General features: G+C 50.2%; 1 protein-coding gene across 4 annotated transcripts; it reads right to left on the bottom strand.

Moving 5' to 3' along the window:
• Window positions 1-907: 907 nt before the first annotated feature.
• LOC129010315 (keratin, type II cuticular Hb5) lies at window positions 908-11,303 on the bottom strand. Of its 4 annotated transcripts, XM_054444356.1 has the most exons (12): window positions 10,726-11,264; window positions 10,134-10,279; window positions 9,498-9,553; window positions 7,897-8,444; window positions 5,875-6,083; window positions 5,229-5,289; window positions 4,990-5,085; window positions 4,173-4,337; window positions 3,781-3,906; window positions 3,178-3,398; window positions 2,406-2,437; window positions 929-1,965 (listed from the first exon to the last, which is right to left on the bottom strand). In XM_054444356.1, the coding sequence occupies exons 4-12, from the start codon at window positions 8,314-8,316 to the stop codon at window positions 1,772-1,774; spliced, it is 1,524 nt and encodes a 507-aa protein (XP_054300331.1). In that variant the 5' UTR covers window positions 8,317-8,444; window positions 9,498-9,553; window positions 10,134-10,279; window positions 10,726-11,264; the 3' UTR covers window positions 929-1,771. The 4 variants fall into 4 exon arrangements, with proteins under 4 accessions (XP_054300330.1, XP_054300331.1, XP_054300332.1 ...); XM_054444357.1 differs by lacking the exons at window positions 10,134-10,279; window positions 10,726-11,264 and adding an exon at window positions 11,275-11,303 and having other exon boundaries at window positions 9,498-9,848; XM_054444355.2 differs by lacking the exons at window positions 9,498-9,553; window positions 10,134-10,279; window positions 10,726-11,264 and having other exon boundaries at window positions 908-1,965; window positions 7,897-8,406.
• Window positions 11,304-17,084: the final 5,781 nt, after the last annotated feature.

Below are 17,084 nucleotides of genomic sequence, written 5' to 3' on the forward strand. Positions count from 1 at the left end.
GGGAAAGAGGCTGCAGGATGGGGCAGCAGGGGGCTGGCAGACGCCTGCCTGATGATGGTGACAGCTAATGGAGAGATGGAGCTGAGGGCAAGAGGACTGGATGTCTCTACCTCCTGCTGCACCAGCTGCCTGCATTTATCCAGCACATCCCAGGACTGCCATATCTCGGAGCCCCATCCTGGGACTCAGTGGAAGGTCAGAGCCAGGAGGAGATACTTGTTGTCCTTATGGAATTTCCAGCTTGATCTAGACACACCCATTGACATCCCTGGCCCAGATCCACAGAGACAAAACCAGAGATTCTCAGGGTTCCAGATACTATGTGATGGGGCGGGGGGAGGGCTGGGGGTTGTGGGGGTGAGGGTGGTAGCTTTGGGGAGCAGAGGAGGGCCCTGAGCAAAGGCAAATGGGAAGAAGGATGTGGAATGGACTATGTGTCCACAAGGAGCATGTAGGAGAGAGTGGCTCTGGGCTGCCTCAGAGGGTAGACTTGTCTCCTTGGGGTGGAGTCTATGACTGGGAGGATGAGCACTGCATGGAGGGGTTGGATAGGGCTGAGGAGTAGCTGGGGAAGGAGGTGATGGAGGAAGCCTGCACTTGGCATAAGAAGCACACACATGTGCCAGGAAGTGACTTGAGCCAGGCAGGAGAGGGTGAGAGCAGTGAGTTTGGGATGGAGTTCTGGCTGCTGGGAGTACGTAGGGTGGGTCGGGGAGAAAGAGGTCATTAGTGGGGAGCTGGTCTGTAGTCCAGGCCTCAGGGGACTGAGGGCGACCGAGTGGAATCAGACTGTGGAAGTGGACAGGAAGCAGCAGAGTTTCTGGGGGGTGACTGGGGAAACACTGCATGGGGCTGGGCTGGGATTGGTCAGCTGGAGATGAGGCAAGAAGGGAGTGGAGAAGTTGTTCACAAGACCACACGCCCTTGCATCGCAGTGGCATTTATTGAAACACAGATTGAGACAACCCAGAAGGCAATGCACCCATAGACAGTCATAAGAAGGAGACCCAGGAAGTGGCTTAACTCTCTGTCCCACCAGCTCTGCATTGGGCAGTTCCCACCTGCACCCAGCAAGGGGGCATCTGGAGCAGCCATGGAGTCTTCTTTGAAATGTACAAAGGTGCACTGAATAGCAAGACCTGTCCAAAGTGCCCTAACCAGGGACTGTAGGCAAAAGGATGCCCCACAATAATGGGCTTCTCAACTGCGAGGTCACCTGAGGAGCCTGGCTGGAACAGGTTAGCCCAGAAGTAGGAAGGCAGTCCGAGAGAGAAGCAAAACATGAACAGGAATGAACAGGCAAGTGCTTGCTGGGGGACCATTCTTCCCAGCCAGGAGGAGGGGGCTGCTGGGGAGGGACTTTCTCCCTGATTCTCGGGTTGTGGGTGGCCTGGCTGGATGGTTAAGATGGCACCTCCACCCAGGAGGTGGAGCTTCCGTGCTGACCACCATGCTGGGGGACTGGTCTTGTCCCTGAGAGCTTGGGAAATAATGCAAATTGGCTACAGGTATTTTGGAGCTAAGTAGGAGTTAGGTGAAGGGCTGGGACTGCCTCTGAAAACAGCTGCCAGGAGGACAACTAGGATGCATCTCCCTAGCATGAGAAGGCGCAGGGGAGCGGCCCGAGGGTCTTTCCCTCTGTAGGTCCTTCCCTCTGTAGGAACATCTGGAAGATTCTGGAAGCAAGCACACATTTTCCATTCACATGCCATTCAGTGCAGTGATGCAGGCAGGCAGGTGCTTGGCAGGAAGCCCTGGCTCCATGACTCTACTAGGCAAAGCGGACCGACCGGCTACTCCCGCAGCTGAAGCTGGAGGAGCGAGGCTGGCAGGGCACACAGGAGTCAGGGGCCACCACCGTGATGCTGCCCCCTATGGCTGAGGGGCCAGAAGTGATCTGGCGCCCTGGGGTAGAGCTGTAGGAGAGGCCCCCACAGGAGACTCCACCACGGGAGCTGCTGACACCTGTGGAGAGAGGAGACATGCAGTGGTGAGCAGCTCCCTGCAATCTCACCCACCCTACAACAGGCCCCAGGGCACTGCAGGAGCTGCCTCCCTCTCCAAGGAATTGGTGGTCAACAATGCAGGCCCTGTCCCTGACATGCACAGCCCATCTAGGGGACTGCGGCAGGAAGGAGGTGAGGACCCCTGGACCCCAGGGAGCAAAGCTGCCAGGCCACAGGTCCATGGCCTATAACTCACTGTCAACACTTGTGAAGAGCGCTCAGCTCTGCTTTCTCTAACACCTGTCATGGCCCCCACCGAGGAGTCAGGGGAGGGCGAAACAGTTGGGGGAACACTCGAGGCTCCATGAGTTCATTGGCCTATGAACTCCATAGGCCAATGCGTTCAGCTTTTCTATCAAAAAAGCAATTTTTCCAGGAGAATTTCAGGCAGATACTCACAGACATTCACGGAGCCCACACCTTCACACAGCCTATGGAGAAGGAAAACTCTGTTAGTTCCAGACACTGAGTTGGATTCCTTGAGACTGATGGTTGCTTGGGGACAGAGAGGGTCATTCTGTGTACAGAGTCTACCCCTGAGAGGCAAGAAGGGCTCCCCCAAATCTGCATTAAATGCTTTCTTTCTTTGATGGTTTTAACCATGAAGACAAGGCTTTCTGATTTTCAGCAGCAGTGGGTAAGATTATGAACAGTGCCCCTAGTTTGAGTGATGGTGGCCAACCTCGATGGTGCCAATCAAGCTCACAGGAAGGAGAGTTGAATCAGATACACCAGGGTGTGAAGGGGCTTTGTGGTTGATGAAGAGCTAAATACATATAGAAGTGCATCATCATCGTAACACACAGGCCTGTGTGGCAGCAGCTTCAGTAGGAAGCTATTCAACAAGGACGGATTTGGGAGGCATGAGACTTGGGTGCAGGTCCCAGCTCTTCTGCTTATTAACTGCGTAGCCATGATAACGGCACTGAATTCTGAGCCTGCTTCTTTATCTTTAGATGGGAAAAACCATACCTATCTTATTGGATTGTGAGGATTATAAAATAAACAGCACAGGTCTAGCACAGAAGCATTCAGTTATTATTATTATTATTATTGAAGCTATTGTATTAGCCATGGCCAGAGTTGTAGCTCACACTCAGCTCAAGGAAATTCACTCCTGGAGGACCACAGCCTCCACCTCTGAAACCCCACAAAGTCCTCTTAGCCCCACCTGTGTTCCTCGCCCTCCAGCAGGCGCCTGTAGGTGGCGATCTCGATGTCCAGGCCCAGCTTGGAGTTCATCACCTCCTGGTACTCCTTGAGCAGGCAGGCCATGTCCTGCTTGGCCTTCTGCAGGGCGCCCTCCAGCTCAGCCAGCTTGCAGCGGGCATCGCTGAGGGCCGCCTCACCCTGCTGCTCTGCCTCGGCCACAGCAGCCTCCAGCTTGGCACGCTATCAGGTGGAGATACGAGGGCCAGAATGAGAGAGAGAAGCCACAGCTTGGCTCACCCAAGCTGATGGAGCCAGGGCAGGGAGAGGAGGGTCCTGGAGAGAAGGTTGGCCCATGGCCAGGTAGTTAATGGGGCTGTGAACACGAGGGAGGAGATGAGTGGGCTTTTCATCATCTCTCCTTGATGGCGGTCACAAGGTGGCCAAGGAAGGGGCTGGATCCTCCTTTGGAAGTCAGTGACATGGTCTGATTGCTGTGAAATATGATACAGCCCCTGCCTTCCCTCTGGGTCCCTGCTTCCTCATGGGCACACTGTGAGGCCTGATTAGGGCCAGGTGCTGCAGCCTGCCCGTGCTGGGTATTTGAATCCTCCACAGACCCCACCTGGCACTTGGCATTCTCAATCTCGGCCGTCAGCCTCTGGATCATGCGGTTCAGTTCGTTGATCTCCTCCTTGGTGCGGCGCAGGGTCTCCCCGTGCCTGATCACTGTGGCCTTCATCTCCTCACACTAGGGGAAGCAGAGATGCTCATGAGGCTCAGGGTGGGGCCTCCCATCCATTCAGGGCACCACAGATGACTGTACGGGTTGTACAGTGCTCAGCCTGTGCAACCACACATGGCAGTCCTGCCCTGCCACTTCAACCTGAGAACTATTGGCTTTTCTCGTACCGTCCTCATGGATCAGAATCCCCAGGCAAGAGAAGCCTTTTCTAATAGATGCCTCACATCCCTCCCACTGCCATGCTTAGCAGGCAAGTGTCCTGTGCCACTCACCTTGCTACGGTACCAGGACTCAGCCTCGGCCCGGCTGCGGCTGGCAACATCGTCATACTGAGCCTTGATCTCAGCGACGATGCAGTCCATGTTCAGGTCTCGGCTGTTGTCCATCTTGACTATGACCGAGGTGTCTGAGATGTGGGCTTGGAGAACGCGGATCTCCTGTGGGGCCCACAGCCAGTGCATTTGCTTCTAGTGCCTGATCTGGGCCAAGTGATCCACCCCAGGGGGCAATGTCCACTTCCCAGACTGGGCACTGGTCTTGAAGGTTACATGACTCCTGCTCCTATCACCTTCACTCATGCACAGGTTTCTTACAAACAACAAAGCTGAAAGGGGCTGTAGAGGCCATCTGGGAACAGTGTCTGCCTTAAAAGCGGGAAAACTGAGGCCCAGAGGGTGAAAAAGATCTGATCCAAAGTTACCCAGCAGGGGAGCTGGGGTTTGGATGCCAGGATGAGTGATTAGTCCGTTAATGAGGACCATGCCCTATGTGTGAAGCCATCCTGACCCCCACCACACATGCACATACTCGTGCCCATCTCTAGACTGGCACTCACACAGGCAGCACACCAACACGCAGAGGTCACAGACACAGAGCAGCCCAAGAACATGTACACCCCATGCTCCTCACACACATGAACATGGACGTGGCCTTTGTATTGTGGGCCCCTGGCATGTATGTGCAAGCTCTTTTCACACTTATATTGCACACTGGCAAACATAGGCACACACATGCACCCTTGCCTCACTGCTCCCCTGTCTCCAAAACACCCCTCCACCTGCCCTGGCTGGGTGGCAGGTGCCCCCTTACCTCTTCATAGAGGCGCCTCAGGAAGCTAGACTCCTCCACCAGGGCTTCCACATTGGCCTCCAGGTCTGATTTCCGCAGGTAGGCGCAGTCCACGTCCTGGCAGTGGGACAAAGCGGAGGGGACAAGCATGTGAGAGGAGACCAAAGAAAGGTGCCTTTGGTCAGCATGATGACCCTGCCCCTCGCTGGAGTTTGCACTGATGGGCCCCCCTCCTCCTTGGCCCATGACCAGCTCCTCACCTTCTTTAGAACGACAAACTCGTTCTCTGCCGTGGCTCTCAGGGCCACCTCCTCTTCATACCTGGGTGTGGGAGAGAGAAGGGCTGGAGCTGAGAAACTGGACCTTGAATACCATCCCAACTCCTGGGCAAGTTCTTCTGGGGATTGAAAAGGGATTAATCCCCTCCAGATGTTGTCTTGGCCCCTCCAGGATCTATTTTGTGTATGATTCATGGGCTAGCCCTTGTCCTAGCCTGGCTTCATTCCACCTCAGTCCTTCTGCCTCTAAGATGGGGTTAGGAATGCACATTCCTTCCCCCAAGTCTAAAATCATCTGTGCATCCTAGGTCCCAAGAGAGCTGGTTCCGTTGGCAGGGAGATCACAGAGCCCATGTCATAAAGGTAAGCTGTGAAGGACAGGGACATAGAGAGTGCTAGAATTCCACTGGATTTCCTCTCTTCATTCCCCCAGAAGTAGCTCTAAAGCTCACAGGGGTGGAGTCTTAGAGGCGAATCCCAGGAATCTGAAGAAATCTAGATATCTGCTCTGGGTTCCAGGCAGCCTGCTAGAGGAATCTGAAAGAAGCTGCGGCAAGAGGGCTATGGGCAGAGACTCCCAGCGTTCTCTCTGAGTTTCCCCTGAGTTCCCCCAGCTTGCTGCACTCACTTCTTCTTGTAGCCCTCCAGCACCTCCTGCACATGGTTGAGCTCTGAGGCCAGCCTCCCGCTGTCGGCCTCCACGCACTCAGCCTCCCTCCGCAAAGTCTCAATGTAGCCACTGAACAGTGGCTCCAGGTTGCTCTCGCAGCAGCGCTGGTTCTGGTAGAACTGCCACTTGGTCTCCAGCAGCTTGTTCTGCTGCTCCAGGAAGCGCACCTGCCATTCAGGTGGAGAGAAGAGGGTCAGAGGGAGCCTGGGGGGAGGCACCTGGTCCCCCACAGTCTCTCTGCCCTCGGGTGCTGGCTGAATGGGCTGAACCATAAAGCTGAGTGTCTGCAGCTCAAGGGGCCCATTCCCAGGCCCCCAGGGAGGCAACTGTGGGTGTGAGGGAAAGCAGTCTGACTCAAAGCCAAAGGTCTGTTTCGAGCCCCAGTTTTGATACATTAAAGAGCAAGTTGTTTAACCTCCTGGGGCTCAGTTTTCTCCTTTCCAAAATGGAGCGAATAGTGTCTGTCCTTAGCACTGTTGTGAAGATTGAACAAGTTAATGCATATCAAGTGCTTAGAACAGTCCCTGACACGTAGTAAATGCTCAGTCTATTTAACTATTATTATAATTACCAGTTGCCCTTCACTTGCTCATTTATGCAACACTTATTAAATATTTACTACTTAGTGCCAAGGCCTGTGCTAAGATATACACATCCATGTCTAATGTCTGTGTCTATGTCTATATCATCTAACTATAATTCCATTCAGTTATCACAGCCCTATGGGATGTAGATATTACTTACTCCATGTTGCACATGGAGAAATTGAGACCCCCCAAGGTGTGAAATGCCCAGCTCATGGTAAGCGATAGTCTTGAGATAGGCATGCTCTGCCTCCCCCTACAGCGTGTCTGAGCTGCTCGTATACACCCCCTCAGCTCCAAGTTGCTGTCTGATAAGTGGAGACGCTGATACCCAGTCTAACCTGTCACTGTGAGGATGGACTCAGATCACTAAAGAAAGAGTGAAAGTGGGAAGTTCACTGCCTCTGCCCCCAAACCCTGATCCTAGGCCCCCAAAGCTGCTCCTTCTGCTCTGCTAGAGGCCTGTGGACACAGGAGGAGCCTGTGAAGGAGGATCCCAGCCTCCCCCACAAAACTTTCTTGGGAGGCAGCCTCACAGCTATGCAGTGTTCTCCACACTCTGGCTGCATTAGGGGGCCTCGTCCTACCAGCCTGGCCACCTCCCCGTCTGCATTTCAGCCCTCTCTCATGAAGGGGCTGCCAGGCCTGGGTTGGCTGTCACACCTCCTCACCTACCACTGTCCTTGGAAAATAATGATAATAGCAGCTAACATATATTGAGTGCTATTTGCCATCATGTTTCACGCATGGACTCATTAATCCTCACAGGTGGATGAGGCAGTCCTGTTATACAGCAGAGTAACCTGCCTGGGGTCTCACACTGCTGAGTGATGCAGCAAGGACTTGGGAGAGGCAGCATGGCTGTGGGCATTACCCCAGCCCCTTCACTGGCTGCCTGGCTAGCAGCCACAAGGTCTTTTGTTCTCCCTGTTATCTCCCACTCTTCCAGCACCTGCTGCCCAGTCTGGTTTTTCAGACACAGTTCTGATAGTCCTATGTCATCTTGGCTCAAGAAACACACACACACTCACACACGTACACACTCACATGCATACACACACACATATGCTCACACACGTACACACACTCACACATATACACACACTCACCACACACTAACATACACGCACACACACCGCTACACACACACACGCACATGCACACACACACATACACACACTTTGGATCACAGGCTCAATTTCTAGACCACACCTGGACCTCATTAACTGCTGTGGGAGTTAAGTGATGGAAACTGACCCTTCCACCTGTATGGGTCTGCATGTCATTCCCTCTGCTGCCTCAAACCGGCAGCCATCCTGTCTCTTCAGCAGACTGGGACCTCCCCAAGGGAGGGCAGGGCTGGAGGCTTCTCTGGGCCGTCTCAGGCCTCACCCACCTTGTCGATGAAGGCCGCGAACCTGCTGTTGAGGGACTTGATCTGCTCCTTCTCCTCCTGCTTCACGCACTGCGCGTTGGGGTCGATCTCCAGGTTGAGGGGCGTGAGGAGGCTCTCGTTGACCGACACGGTGGTGATGCATGGGGGGCTGGGTCCGCACACGCCCCCGGAGCGGTAGCCGAAGCTGCGTCCGCAGGAGCCGGCTCGGAAGCCACCTACAGCTATCCGGGGCCCGCAGGAGCCCAGGTTGCAGAGGCTGCGGCTGCCGAAGCCCGTCAGCCCTCGGTAGCAGGACACCCCTCGGTAGGGGGCGGCGCTGATGCAGCAGCGATTGCCAGTTTTGGGGGCCACAGCTGAGCAAGAGCTGAAGTTCCTGGTGACCCCGCATCCTGAGCTGATCCTGTAGGAGCGGCACGACATCGTGTGAGGCTGAGCAGAGTCTGAGATGCAGCGGAAGGTGGTTCGGGCGGCAGAGTGCGAGGCTCAGGATCCTTCTGGTTTCTCTGATCCTCCCTGGTCCTTTTATTGGTGGGGAGAGCTGGGGTTGGCTGCATAAAAGGAGTGAAAAGCCATTTTATGTTGTTTATGGGCTTGGGGAGTTTGCCAGCAACTCCCCACGGACTCATCTTAAAGGTGAGCTCAGCAGCGACTCTGGGGCTCCGTGAAGTCTTGAAGATGTTATTAAGGAGACTGCGTTTGCGCTTTTCATCTTCAAAGCTCGTTTACATACATTAAGTAATTAATTTTCTCACAGTCTTTCTGTGAGATGCCCTCAACCCACACTTGGAGACGGATTTGAACTCCACAAGAGCCTGGGGGTGGCTGGGTTTGGGATACAGGCAGGAGACATTGTCTCAAGGGAGAGGTTGGAGGGTCCTGGGTTAGGTGAGGCTTGGGGGATCATTGCATCCATCTATCTGGTTCCACAGAGGACACATCCTCAAGTAAATCATTGCATTTCAGGGGCCAATAGGTCAGGTGAATCCCACCCCATCTAGGCAGCATTGCTTGGAAGGTGGTTCAGGACCAGAGCGGTCATTTTGACCATGCCGGTGCCAGGATAGAGGGCTGGGGCAGATGATCTCTCGGAACCTTCTGGATTCCAGCCCAGAAGGCGCTAGTCCAGAGCTTTCATTTCTCACCCAGCAAAAGTGCAAACCACACAACATTCAGTGGCCACAATAATGGCCACTTGCGGATTATGGGGAGACTCCCTCTAGCCACTTTCTTCCATTCGGTCAAAAGAATTGGAGAATTCAACCTTGGGGTAACCTTGGGGCTATAAATTTGCTGTGGGCACCTTTCCTTTGCTCTTTAAGAAGAAACAGGTCATGTGAGTCTCCCTTTCCAGACCACCAGCTACAAGAGGTATTCCTTCTGTTGGCCAGCCCTTAAATTGTCATCCCTAGAGGAGTGTTTAGAGACTGCATTGCACAAAGCTGGAAGTGGGATAGTGGTTTATTCTTGTCTAAGGCTGCTATGACTTCTGGCTCCTGGGGGTTCTGGGAGCCCCATCCTTCTAGTTTCTGCTTTCCTGTCTGTCGTTGGGCCACTTATTAGGATAATGAGTGCTATTCTTTTAATGTTTATGGAGTACAAACCTTGGGGATGTGGGTCTTCCCCCAGGGAGGTTAGCCGGACACCCAAGTGTTAGGAACTTAAGGAAGAAGAGCCGATGAGCTTCCTCAGAGGGTGACTCCTCCTCTAGGAAGCCTTCCATAACCAAACACTGCCATCATGCTGCTGTTGCCATAAGTCCTTCATGAAATGCCCTGCACTCTGTCCTGCATCTGCTCTAATCTCCACAGCCAGCTGACCTCACCCAGGACCTTCACCCAGGATCAGGCTGATCGATTCCCACCTCACCTCCACATTCTACATTGTTCTTCAGGGCAGGATAGAGAGACCTTGGCAGCTGGTGGGGGAAGAGCAGGTGGTCTCACCAGCTGACCCTAGAACATATGCAGATCATAATCATCCATGGAAAAGCAACTGGGTTTGGCAACCCGGGCAATGGAATCAAAGCTGGAAGACCTGGTTCAAGGGCCAGTTTGGATCCTTCCTAGCTGTATGGTTTTGGGGGAAGTTCTTAACCTCTCTGAGCCTCTGTTTCCTTAACTGTAATGTGGATTCATCCTTACCTTCCCGGGCTGTTGGGAGGGTGAAGAGGATGATAGGTGAAGGAAAGCTCTGTGTAAAGGAAAGGGCCTATTGCTTCCCATGAGAAACATTCCCACCTGCTTCGCCCAGCAGAGAGAGCCTGCTCCTTGCCCTCCCACGGCCTTCACCTCCTCTGCACATTTATGACTCCTTCACCCTTTCGAGGCTGCTTTTAATGTTTTCTTTAGTCTGATTTCACTTGTATAGCAATTTTGGGTGGAGTCTGGGGACAGAGAGAGGAGGCTGTATGGGGGAACTCAGTGTGGGGCCTATTGCTGGGGTACAGGGATGTTTGGACAGTGAGTTCACTGACTGACTGCCATGTAGACCTGGAGCTGGTGTGGTATGGGCCAAGAGGGATTCCTGGAGGAGGGTGGGGTCGGAGTGTGGCAGGTAGAGGGGCCTGAAAGCCCAGAAACACCTGCCTCTCTCCACAACTCCCGTAAGCCTCTGCCCTCTTCCAGGTTCTTAAAGATGATGGGACCAGAGACATTTCTGTTCCTTCTTGGGGGCAGGAGGTTTTGTCCTGGAGGGAGCCTCCTGTTTCAGCTGCTTTCCCTTGCACCCAACACATACCCCATCCAACCCTCCACCCTAAATGGGAAGGGAAGGTGGGTCCAGGGGATTCAGGAGTCTGGGGGTAGTCCACTGTTTCCAGAACTAAGATACCTCTACAGGACCAGCAGGTCTGTCCAGCCCAAGGGAGTGAGCCCCTTCGAGGGTGTGTGGGGGTAAGACAGGCCCACTCTGCCCACAGGAATGTGCTCGTGCGTGCTGGGTGAAGCTTGCATCACTGCTGATGGCAGTGCTGAGCACAGGGCTGGGGCTGGGGGTTGCCCAGGATGCTGTCCAGGTGGAGCTTCGGATTGGAGGAGCTGGGCTGAGGGCAAAGCCTTGAGGGGAGCAGATTCCTTATGGGGCTGGTCCCAGGTGGTCCAGGGCCAGGGAGCAAGTCAGGCCAGGTGGATCTGGCACAGCTGCCCTGGAAGGACCTGAGCCGTTGCTTATGGTTCTACCCAGGGAGGACACAGAGAACACATAGCCTCCTGCCTGCCTCTAGCCATCACCCAACCACTCTGCTCAGTGGAACCCAAGTCGTTGCCCTGAGAGTCAGGATCTTTTTGGGGCTGGGAGCCCCATCTCCTTTCAGTGTCTCATCCTCATTCACTGTGTCCTCATTCACCTGTGCCCTATTGCATCCCTCTCCCTTCCACCAACCTTCTCCCTGTTACACCTTGGCCTGGAATGTCTCAGAATAGCTGCCTCTTCCAGGAAGGCTTTGTGAGCTCATCAGGGGGAGGCTGTGATTTCTCCCCCCTGCTGTCTCATAAATGCCCTCTCTGAGGCTCCCCAGGTAACTCCATTTATCCCCTTCTACACCCTCTTGTCCTAAGGACTGTCACTCATCACCTCCTTTGGCTCTGTCCCCTCTTGTTCCCTGCACCTTTTGAAGGCCCCATCTAGTTACGGGAATCTGAAGAGTCCACAACCCTCCCATAATTTAAAGTGCTCCCAAGAGGCTTCTTCTTCCAGAAAGTCTTCAAGAACTACTTGAGGAGAGAAGTTCTTTACTCTACCCTGGAGCTCCAGGCAACCTCTGAGAACTCCTGTGAATCTACTCCACTCCAGAGTACATATTCTGGGGTTTTCTCAGAGGCCTCACTGCTCCCACCTCAGCCCCACCCTCAGGCGGTGCTTTTTACCTGAGCTGGGATGCTCCCTGGGGCAGCTGGCTCTCCCCGACCCCAGAGGCCCACTACCTCCCTTCCCTTCTGCTTTTTCTACTGTGCTAAAATCCCCTCCTTCTAGGAAGACTTCCTGGATTTGTCCAAAGACAGGAAGGTGCTGACACCTTCCCCATCCTGCACTGTCTGTCCTTAGGGCTGCCTGTCTGTCCTCCCAGTTTTGTGTTTATGTCTGCCTGGGCTCTTGTGGGTTGTCTTTCCATCCCTCCTAGTGGGCTGGTCCTCCTCAGTCAATCCTGATGGGCTCCCCATGGACAAGGCCTGCACAGCTGATTCAAGTTGGGTACCGCCCTTTGCCTCTGCTGGCCACACTTTTATTATGCATCTAAGGCTACGCCACTGCAGCTGCTGAGATGCAGCTCTTGGAGGGTCTTCTTAGCCCTCTTTCCCTCTCTTTGGCTTTCACAAGACTTGGGCATGATTCAGGGACCCTAAGTGAGAGAAAGGAGGGTCGGAGCAACTCTACACTCTCCAGTGTGTCATGGCAGGGTTCCGTGCCCAGCTGACGCAGCTGCTCCCTGGCCTGCTCCACGGGAACTCCAAGAAACTCCATTCTCCTCCTGAACTCTGTCCACGTGCCTTCCTATTGGCAGCATTCCCTGGTGCTTTGCTGTTTTCCATGGTTACTCGGGATCAGAGCAGTGGCTCAGTCATTACAGAGCCTCTGATTTCAGGAATGTACTGCATGAATGGTTTTGAAATTTTTTATTTCTTTCCTTTCTTTTTGGCAGTTGAGCCATCTCCCCAAATCCTAGGAGGAAAACAGCTATATAAAGCCATGTATTTACTTATGTAGTTATAGAATAGATAAGATTGACGTGCTGGTCTCCCTGTTTGCCCCTGGCCCTCCAACTCCATTCTCAACACAGGAGAGTAAGCCCCGTAAAACATAAGTTGGATGTCACTCCTCTTCTCAAACACCCAACTCCCCATTTCGCTTGGAGTCCTAACAATGGCCAACAAGGCCCTGCACTGCCTGTCTGTGTTGTGGCCTTTGTCACCGGTCTCCCTGTGTTCAGCAACCACAGTGACTTCCCACTGCTCCTGGAGCACCAGGACAGGGTGCACTCCTGACTCAGGGCCTGTGCCCTGCTGTCTCTTCCATGCAAATGCTCCCCTCTCATCCATGTGGCTTGCCCATTGCCTCCTGCAGGGCTTTGCCCCAATACCATCTCTCTGACCCTTTAAAAAATGGCAACCTGCCCTCCACGCCAGGGCACTCTCCATCCAGCTTATCTTGCTCTTATTTATTTATTTTTCCATCACACTTAACACACTCCAGAATTTACTTATTTATTCTATTTGTGGATTATTGTCTGTTTTTCCCGTCACCCCAAAGTAACTCCATGGAAGCAGAGATTTTGTCTGTTTTGTTCATTTTGTTCACCTAGAATGGTGCTGGGAATATAGTAAGTGCTCAGTAAATATTGTTGACTGATGAATGTATAAATGAATGGCTATCTTAGATACTTTAGATATTTGAGGTTTGGCAGAAAATGACAGCTTGTGGGAAGCCTTGGCCCTTGAGCCCCAAGGAACACATGCAGTTTGAAAGCCATGGGACTAAGACCCCTCCCTGGCTCTTTCCTGCTTCAAGGCTGTGGTTTTCTGAATACCCATGGAGACAAAGAACACAGAACGGTAAAAACGGCTGGGTTGGGCTGGTGAGAAAGGAGATAGATTTATTTTTAAAAGCTGTTACTTATTGTTTTTATGTTTGTGTTCTAATTACAAATTTGGAGAAAAACAAAATGGTTTTACAAGACTCTAAGCTCCCTCCTCCCCTTGCTATATTGCACAAGCCAATCCTGCTGGTAGCCTGCTTTGAAAATCTCCTATGCCTTCTTGTCCGAAGTTGGTGGCCAGAAGAGGGCAGCAAATTCCCACAACTGGCCTGGCAGCAGTTCAGTCGTGGCAGAAGCAGAGAAGGCCAGGGATCTGCCTGCAGCTGGCTCTGGTTTCCAGAGCTTTGGAAGCTGGAGACAGTCCCTGACGCTTCTGCATCCACCTGTGGTTGGTACTGGAGTGGCTGAGCTGCTGACAAAGCTATTGTTCATTGATAAAAGAGAAACACCACCACCACCACCACCACTACTAAAGCAACTGTGTACTCACTGTGTGCCAGGTTGAGTGCCAAGCACCTTGGATTACCATTGGGTGTCATCCCCACATCTCTTTGAGGTACGACATATTTTTCCATTTTACAAATGAGGCTAGAGGCGTATTGAGATTACGTGACAGGCAGAACAGCACAGTGGTGGTGAGCATGGACTCAGGAGTCAGAGCTCCTGTGCTTCACCACAAACCTCTCTGGGCCTCAGTTTTGTCATCTGTCAAATGGGAAATAATAAAAGCACCTACCACCTAAGGATATTGAAAGAATAAAATGAATTAACCTATGAGAATTACAGTTCAACATATGTTAGGTATTATTGTTACCTCTCATTACCTTTGGTCACGCAGCCAGTAAGTGGAAGACCTGGGATTGACCTCAGGTCTGCCTGTGCCCTTGTCCATGGGTTTGACCCCTATATCATCTTTGGGAGAGAACTGACATATTAATAATATTGAGTCTTCCAATTCATTAACACAGTACATCTTTCCATTTATTCAAGTTTTCTTTGATTTCTTTCATTAATGTTTTGTAGTTTTCAGCATACAGATCCTCATATACTTTTTAAAGGTTTATGCCTAAGTACTCATCCTTTGGAATTAAATGGTAGTATTGGAAATGATATTTCAACAATTTTTTAATTTCCATTGCTGGTGTATAGAAATACAATTGATTTCTGTATATTGACCTTGCATCCTGCAACCTTCCTAAAGTCACTTATTAGCTCTAGGAGATATTTAAATAAAGATTTTCTAGAATTTTCTATATAGAAAATGATGACTTCTGAGCTGTATTTCTTCCTTTCCAACCTGTATATTTTTGCCTTAGTTCAGTGGCCGGGACAGCTTGTACAATACTAAGAGTGGTGTAAGCAGACTTCTTTATTTTGTATCTAATCTTAGAGAGAAAGCATTCAGTCTTTTACCATTAAGTATGCTGTCAGCTGTAGGTTTTTTTTTTTTTTAGATTCCATTTGCCAGGTACTGTTTCTCCTATTTAGTCTGTTGATATCATGAATTACATTAATAGACTTTTGAAAGTTGAACCAACCTTGCATTCCCAGGCTAAACTCTCATTGGTTATGATATACTATCCTTTCATTTGTTACTGTGCTTACTTTACTAATGCCTTGCTGAAGATTTTTTCATTTCCGTTCATTAAGGATACTAGTTTATAGCTTTCTTTTCTTATAATGTCACTGGTTTTGGTATCAGGGTAATACTGGTCTCAAAAGGAATTGAGACGTTTTCCCTTCTCTTATGTTTTCTGGAAGAGTCTGGGTTGAATTCTTCCTCAAAAGTTTGGTAGAATTCATGAGTGAAAATGCTTAGGCTTGAATTCTTCTCTGTGGGAAGGTTTAAAACTGTACATTCAGTGCACACTTACTAGATATAGAGCTATTCAGGCAGGACTGGCTACATAATTTACAAGGTCTATCTTGGTGAATGTTCCCTGTTGTCACTTGAAAAGAATGTATATTTTTCTGTTTGGGGTGGTGTGCTCTATAAATGTCAAGTAAATGAGGTTGATTGAAAGTGACACAAATTACAAAAGACAATGACAGTAGCCATTAAACTTTCCTTCTGTTAATCTGTCTTTGGTCATCTTAATTCACAGATTCCAAGCACTAAAACTAAGAGGGTAAGGGAAAGCTTTTTCTCCCTGACAGTGTGTTTCGACCATTTATGCTATGTGTAATTATTAATATTATTTTATTTAAGGTCTGTGATTTTATTATTTGTTTTCTTTTTGGCCCTTCTGATGTTTCTCTATTTCTTTTTTATCTTCTTTGGATTATTCAGATATTAATACATTTTCCTTTGATCTATGACTTAAAAAACTTATTCATTATTATTATTATTCTTATTTTTGCAGAGAAAGGGTCTTCTGATATTACCAAGGCTGGTCTCGAACTTCTGTGCTCAAGTGATTCTCCTGCCTCAGCCTCCTACAGTGTTAAGATTGCAGGCGTGAGCCACCACGCCTGACCTCTATTGATTTTTGAGTATATCTCTATGTATTATTTTTTAGCGGCTACTCTAGAGATGCAATGTATGTAATCTACTTTTTCACAGTCTACTTAGAGGTAGTATTTTATCACTTACATTTACCTTCCCCTGTTTATGTGACAGTCATCATAGATATTGCATCTACATAAATTAAAACCCCATCAATAGTTATCATTTTTATTTTCAATAGTCATATATATTTTAAAGAACATAAAAGAAACAAAAATAAATTTTATATTTACCCAGATATTTACCATTTCTGTTGTTCTTCCTTTATTCCTGAAATTACGTTTCTCTCTGATATTGTTTCCTTTTAGAGCAAGTCTGCAAATGGCAAATTCTTAGTTTTCCGTCATCTGAGAATGTCTTTTTGTTTCTTTGTTGGTTTTGTTTTCTTTTTGCCTTTGCTTCTGAAGGAGACTTTTGCTGGCTGTAGAATTCTGTGTTTACAGTCCCTCCCTACTCCACCACCCTTGGCACTTTAAATGTGATGTGCCACTGTCGTCTGTCTTTCATGGTTTCTGATGAGAAATCTATGATAATTTGAACAGTTATTCCCCTATATGTAATGTGTTATTTTTCTCTAGCTTAAAAAAACTTTTTAAAAATCTTATGTTCTCTTTATTCTTCAGATTGGATAATTTCTATTGATCTATCTTCAAGTTATTGACTCTCCTTTGTCTACTTCTTTTTGTTGTGGGCCCATCAATGACTTTTAAAATGTCAAATATTAAAATTGCCCCCAAGGGCTGTGTGTGACTTTGCACATAGAAGATGAGGTGGGAAGTCATGAGCTCCTGGAAGCAGGAGGGCCAGTGGCTGGTGACCCCACCATCATGCAGGGTCCGAGGCTGTGAGCAGGGCAACCTCTACATCCTCAGGGAGCTGGCTGGGGTCTTGGCAATGAAGAACATATAAAAATGAGAGATGAGCTTCCTGCTCCCTCAGAAGAACTGTCTTGGAGTGAGGCTGACCAGCAAACCATTCCTACTATGAGACACGTGCCCCAGTGGAGCTGTGCTGTTCATGACTGTGCCTTGGCTGACTCCTGTCCCCACCTGACGCTATGTCTTGCACTCTATGCTATAGACATGGTCAGTTTCAACTCCAGGCAAATCCTCAAACTTCTGCTCTCTCCAGTGTCTTGGTTTTTGCACATGC

Source organism: Pongo pygmaeus, chromosome 10, assembly GCF_028885625.2.
Source record: "Pongo pygmaeus isolate AG05252 chromosome 10, NHGRI_mPonPyg2-v2.0_pri, whole genome shotgun sequence".
Classification (NCBI taxonomy): Eukaryota; Metazoa; Chordata; class Mammalia; order Primates; family Hominidae; genus Pongo; species Pongo pygmaeus.

Bases quoted from the DNA above. Each gene is read 5' to 3' on its own strand.
- LOC129010315 (XM_054444355.2), bottom strand. From the start codon at position 8,316: ATGTCGTGCCGCTCCTACAGGATCAGCTCAGGATGCGGGGTCACCAGG. The intron at 3,907-4,172 runs GTGAGTGGCACA...TGCTTCCCCTAG, and splicing joins AGTCCTGGTACCGTAGCAAG to TGTGAGGAGATGAAGGCCAC. The intron at 3,399-3,780 runs GTGGGGTCTGTG...TCCACCTGATAG, and splicing joins TTGAGAATGCCAAGTGCCAG to CGTGCCAAGCTGGAGGCTGC.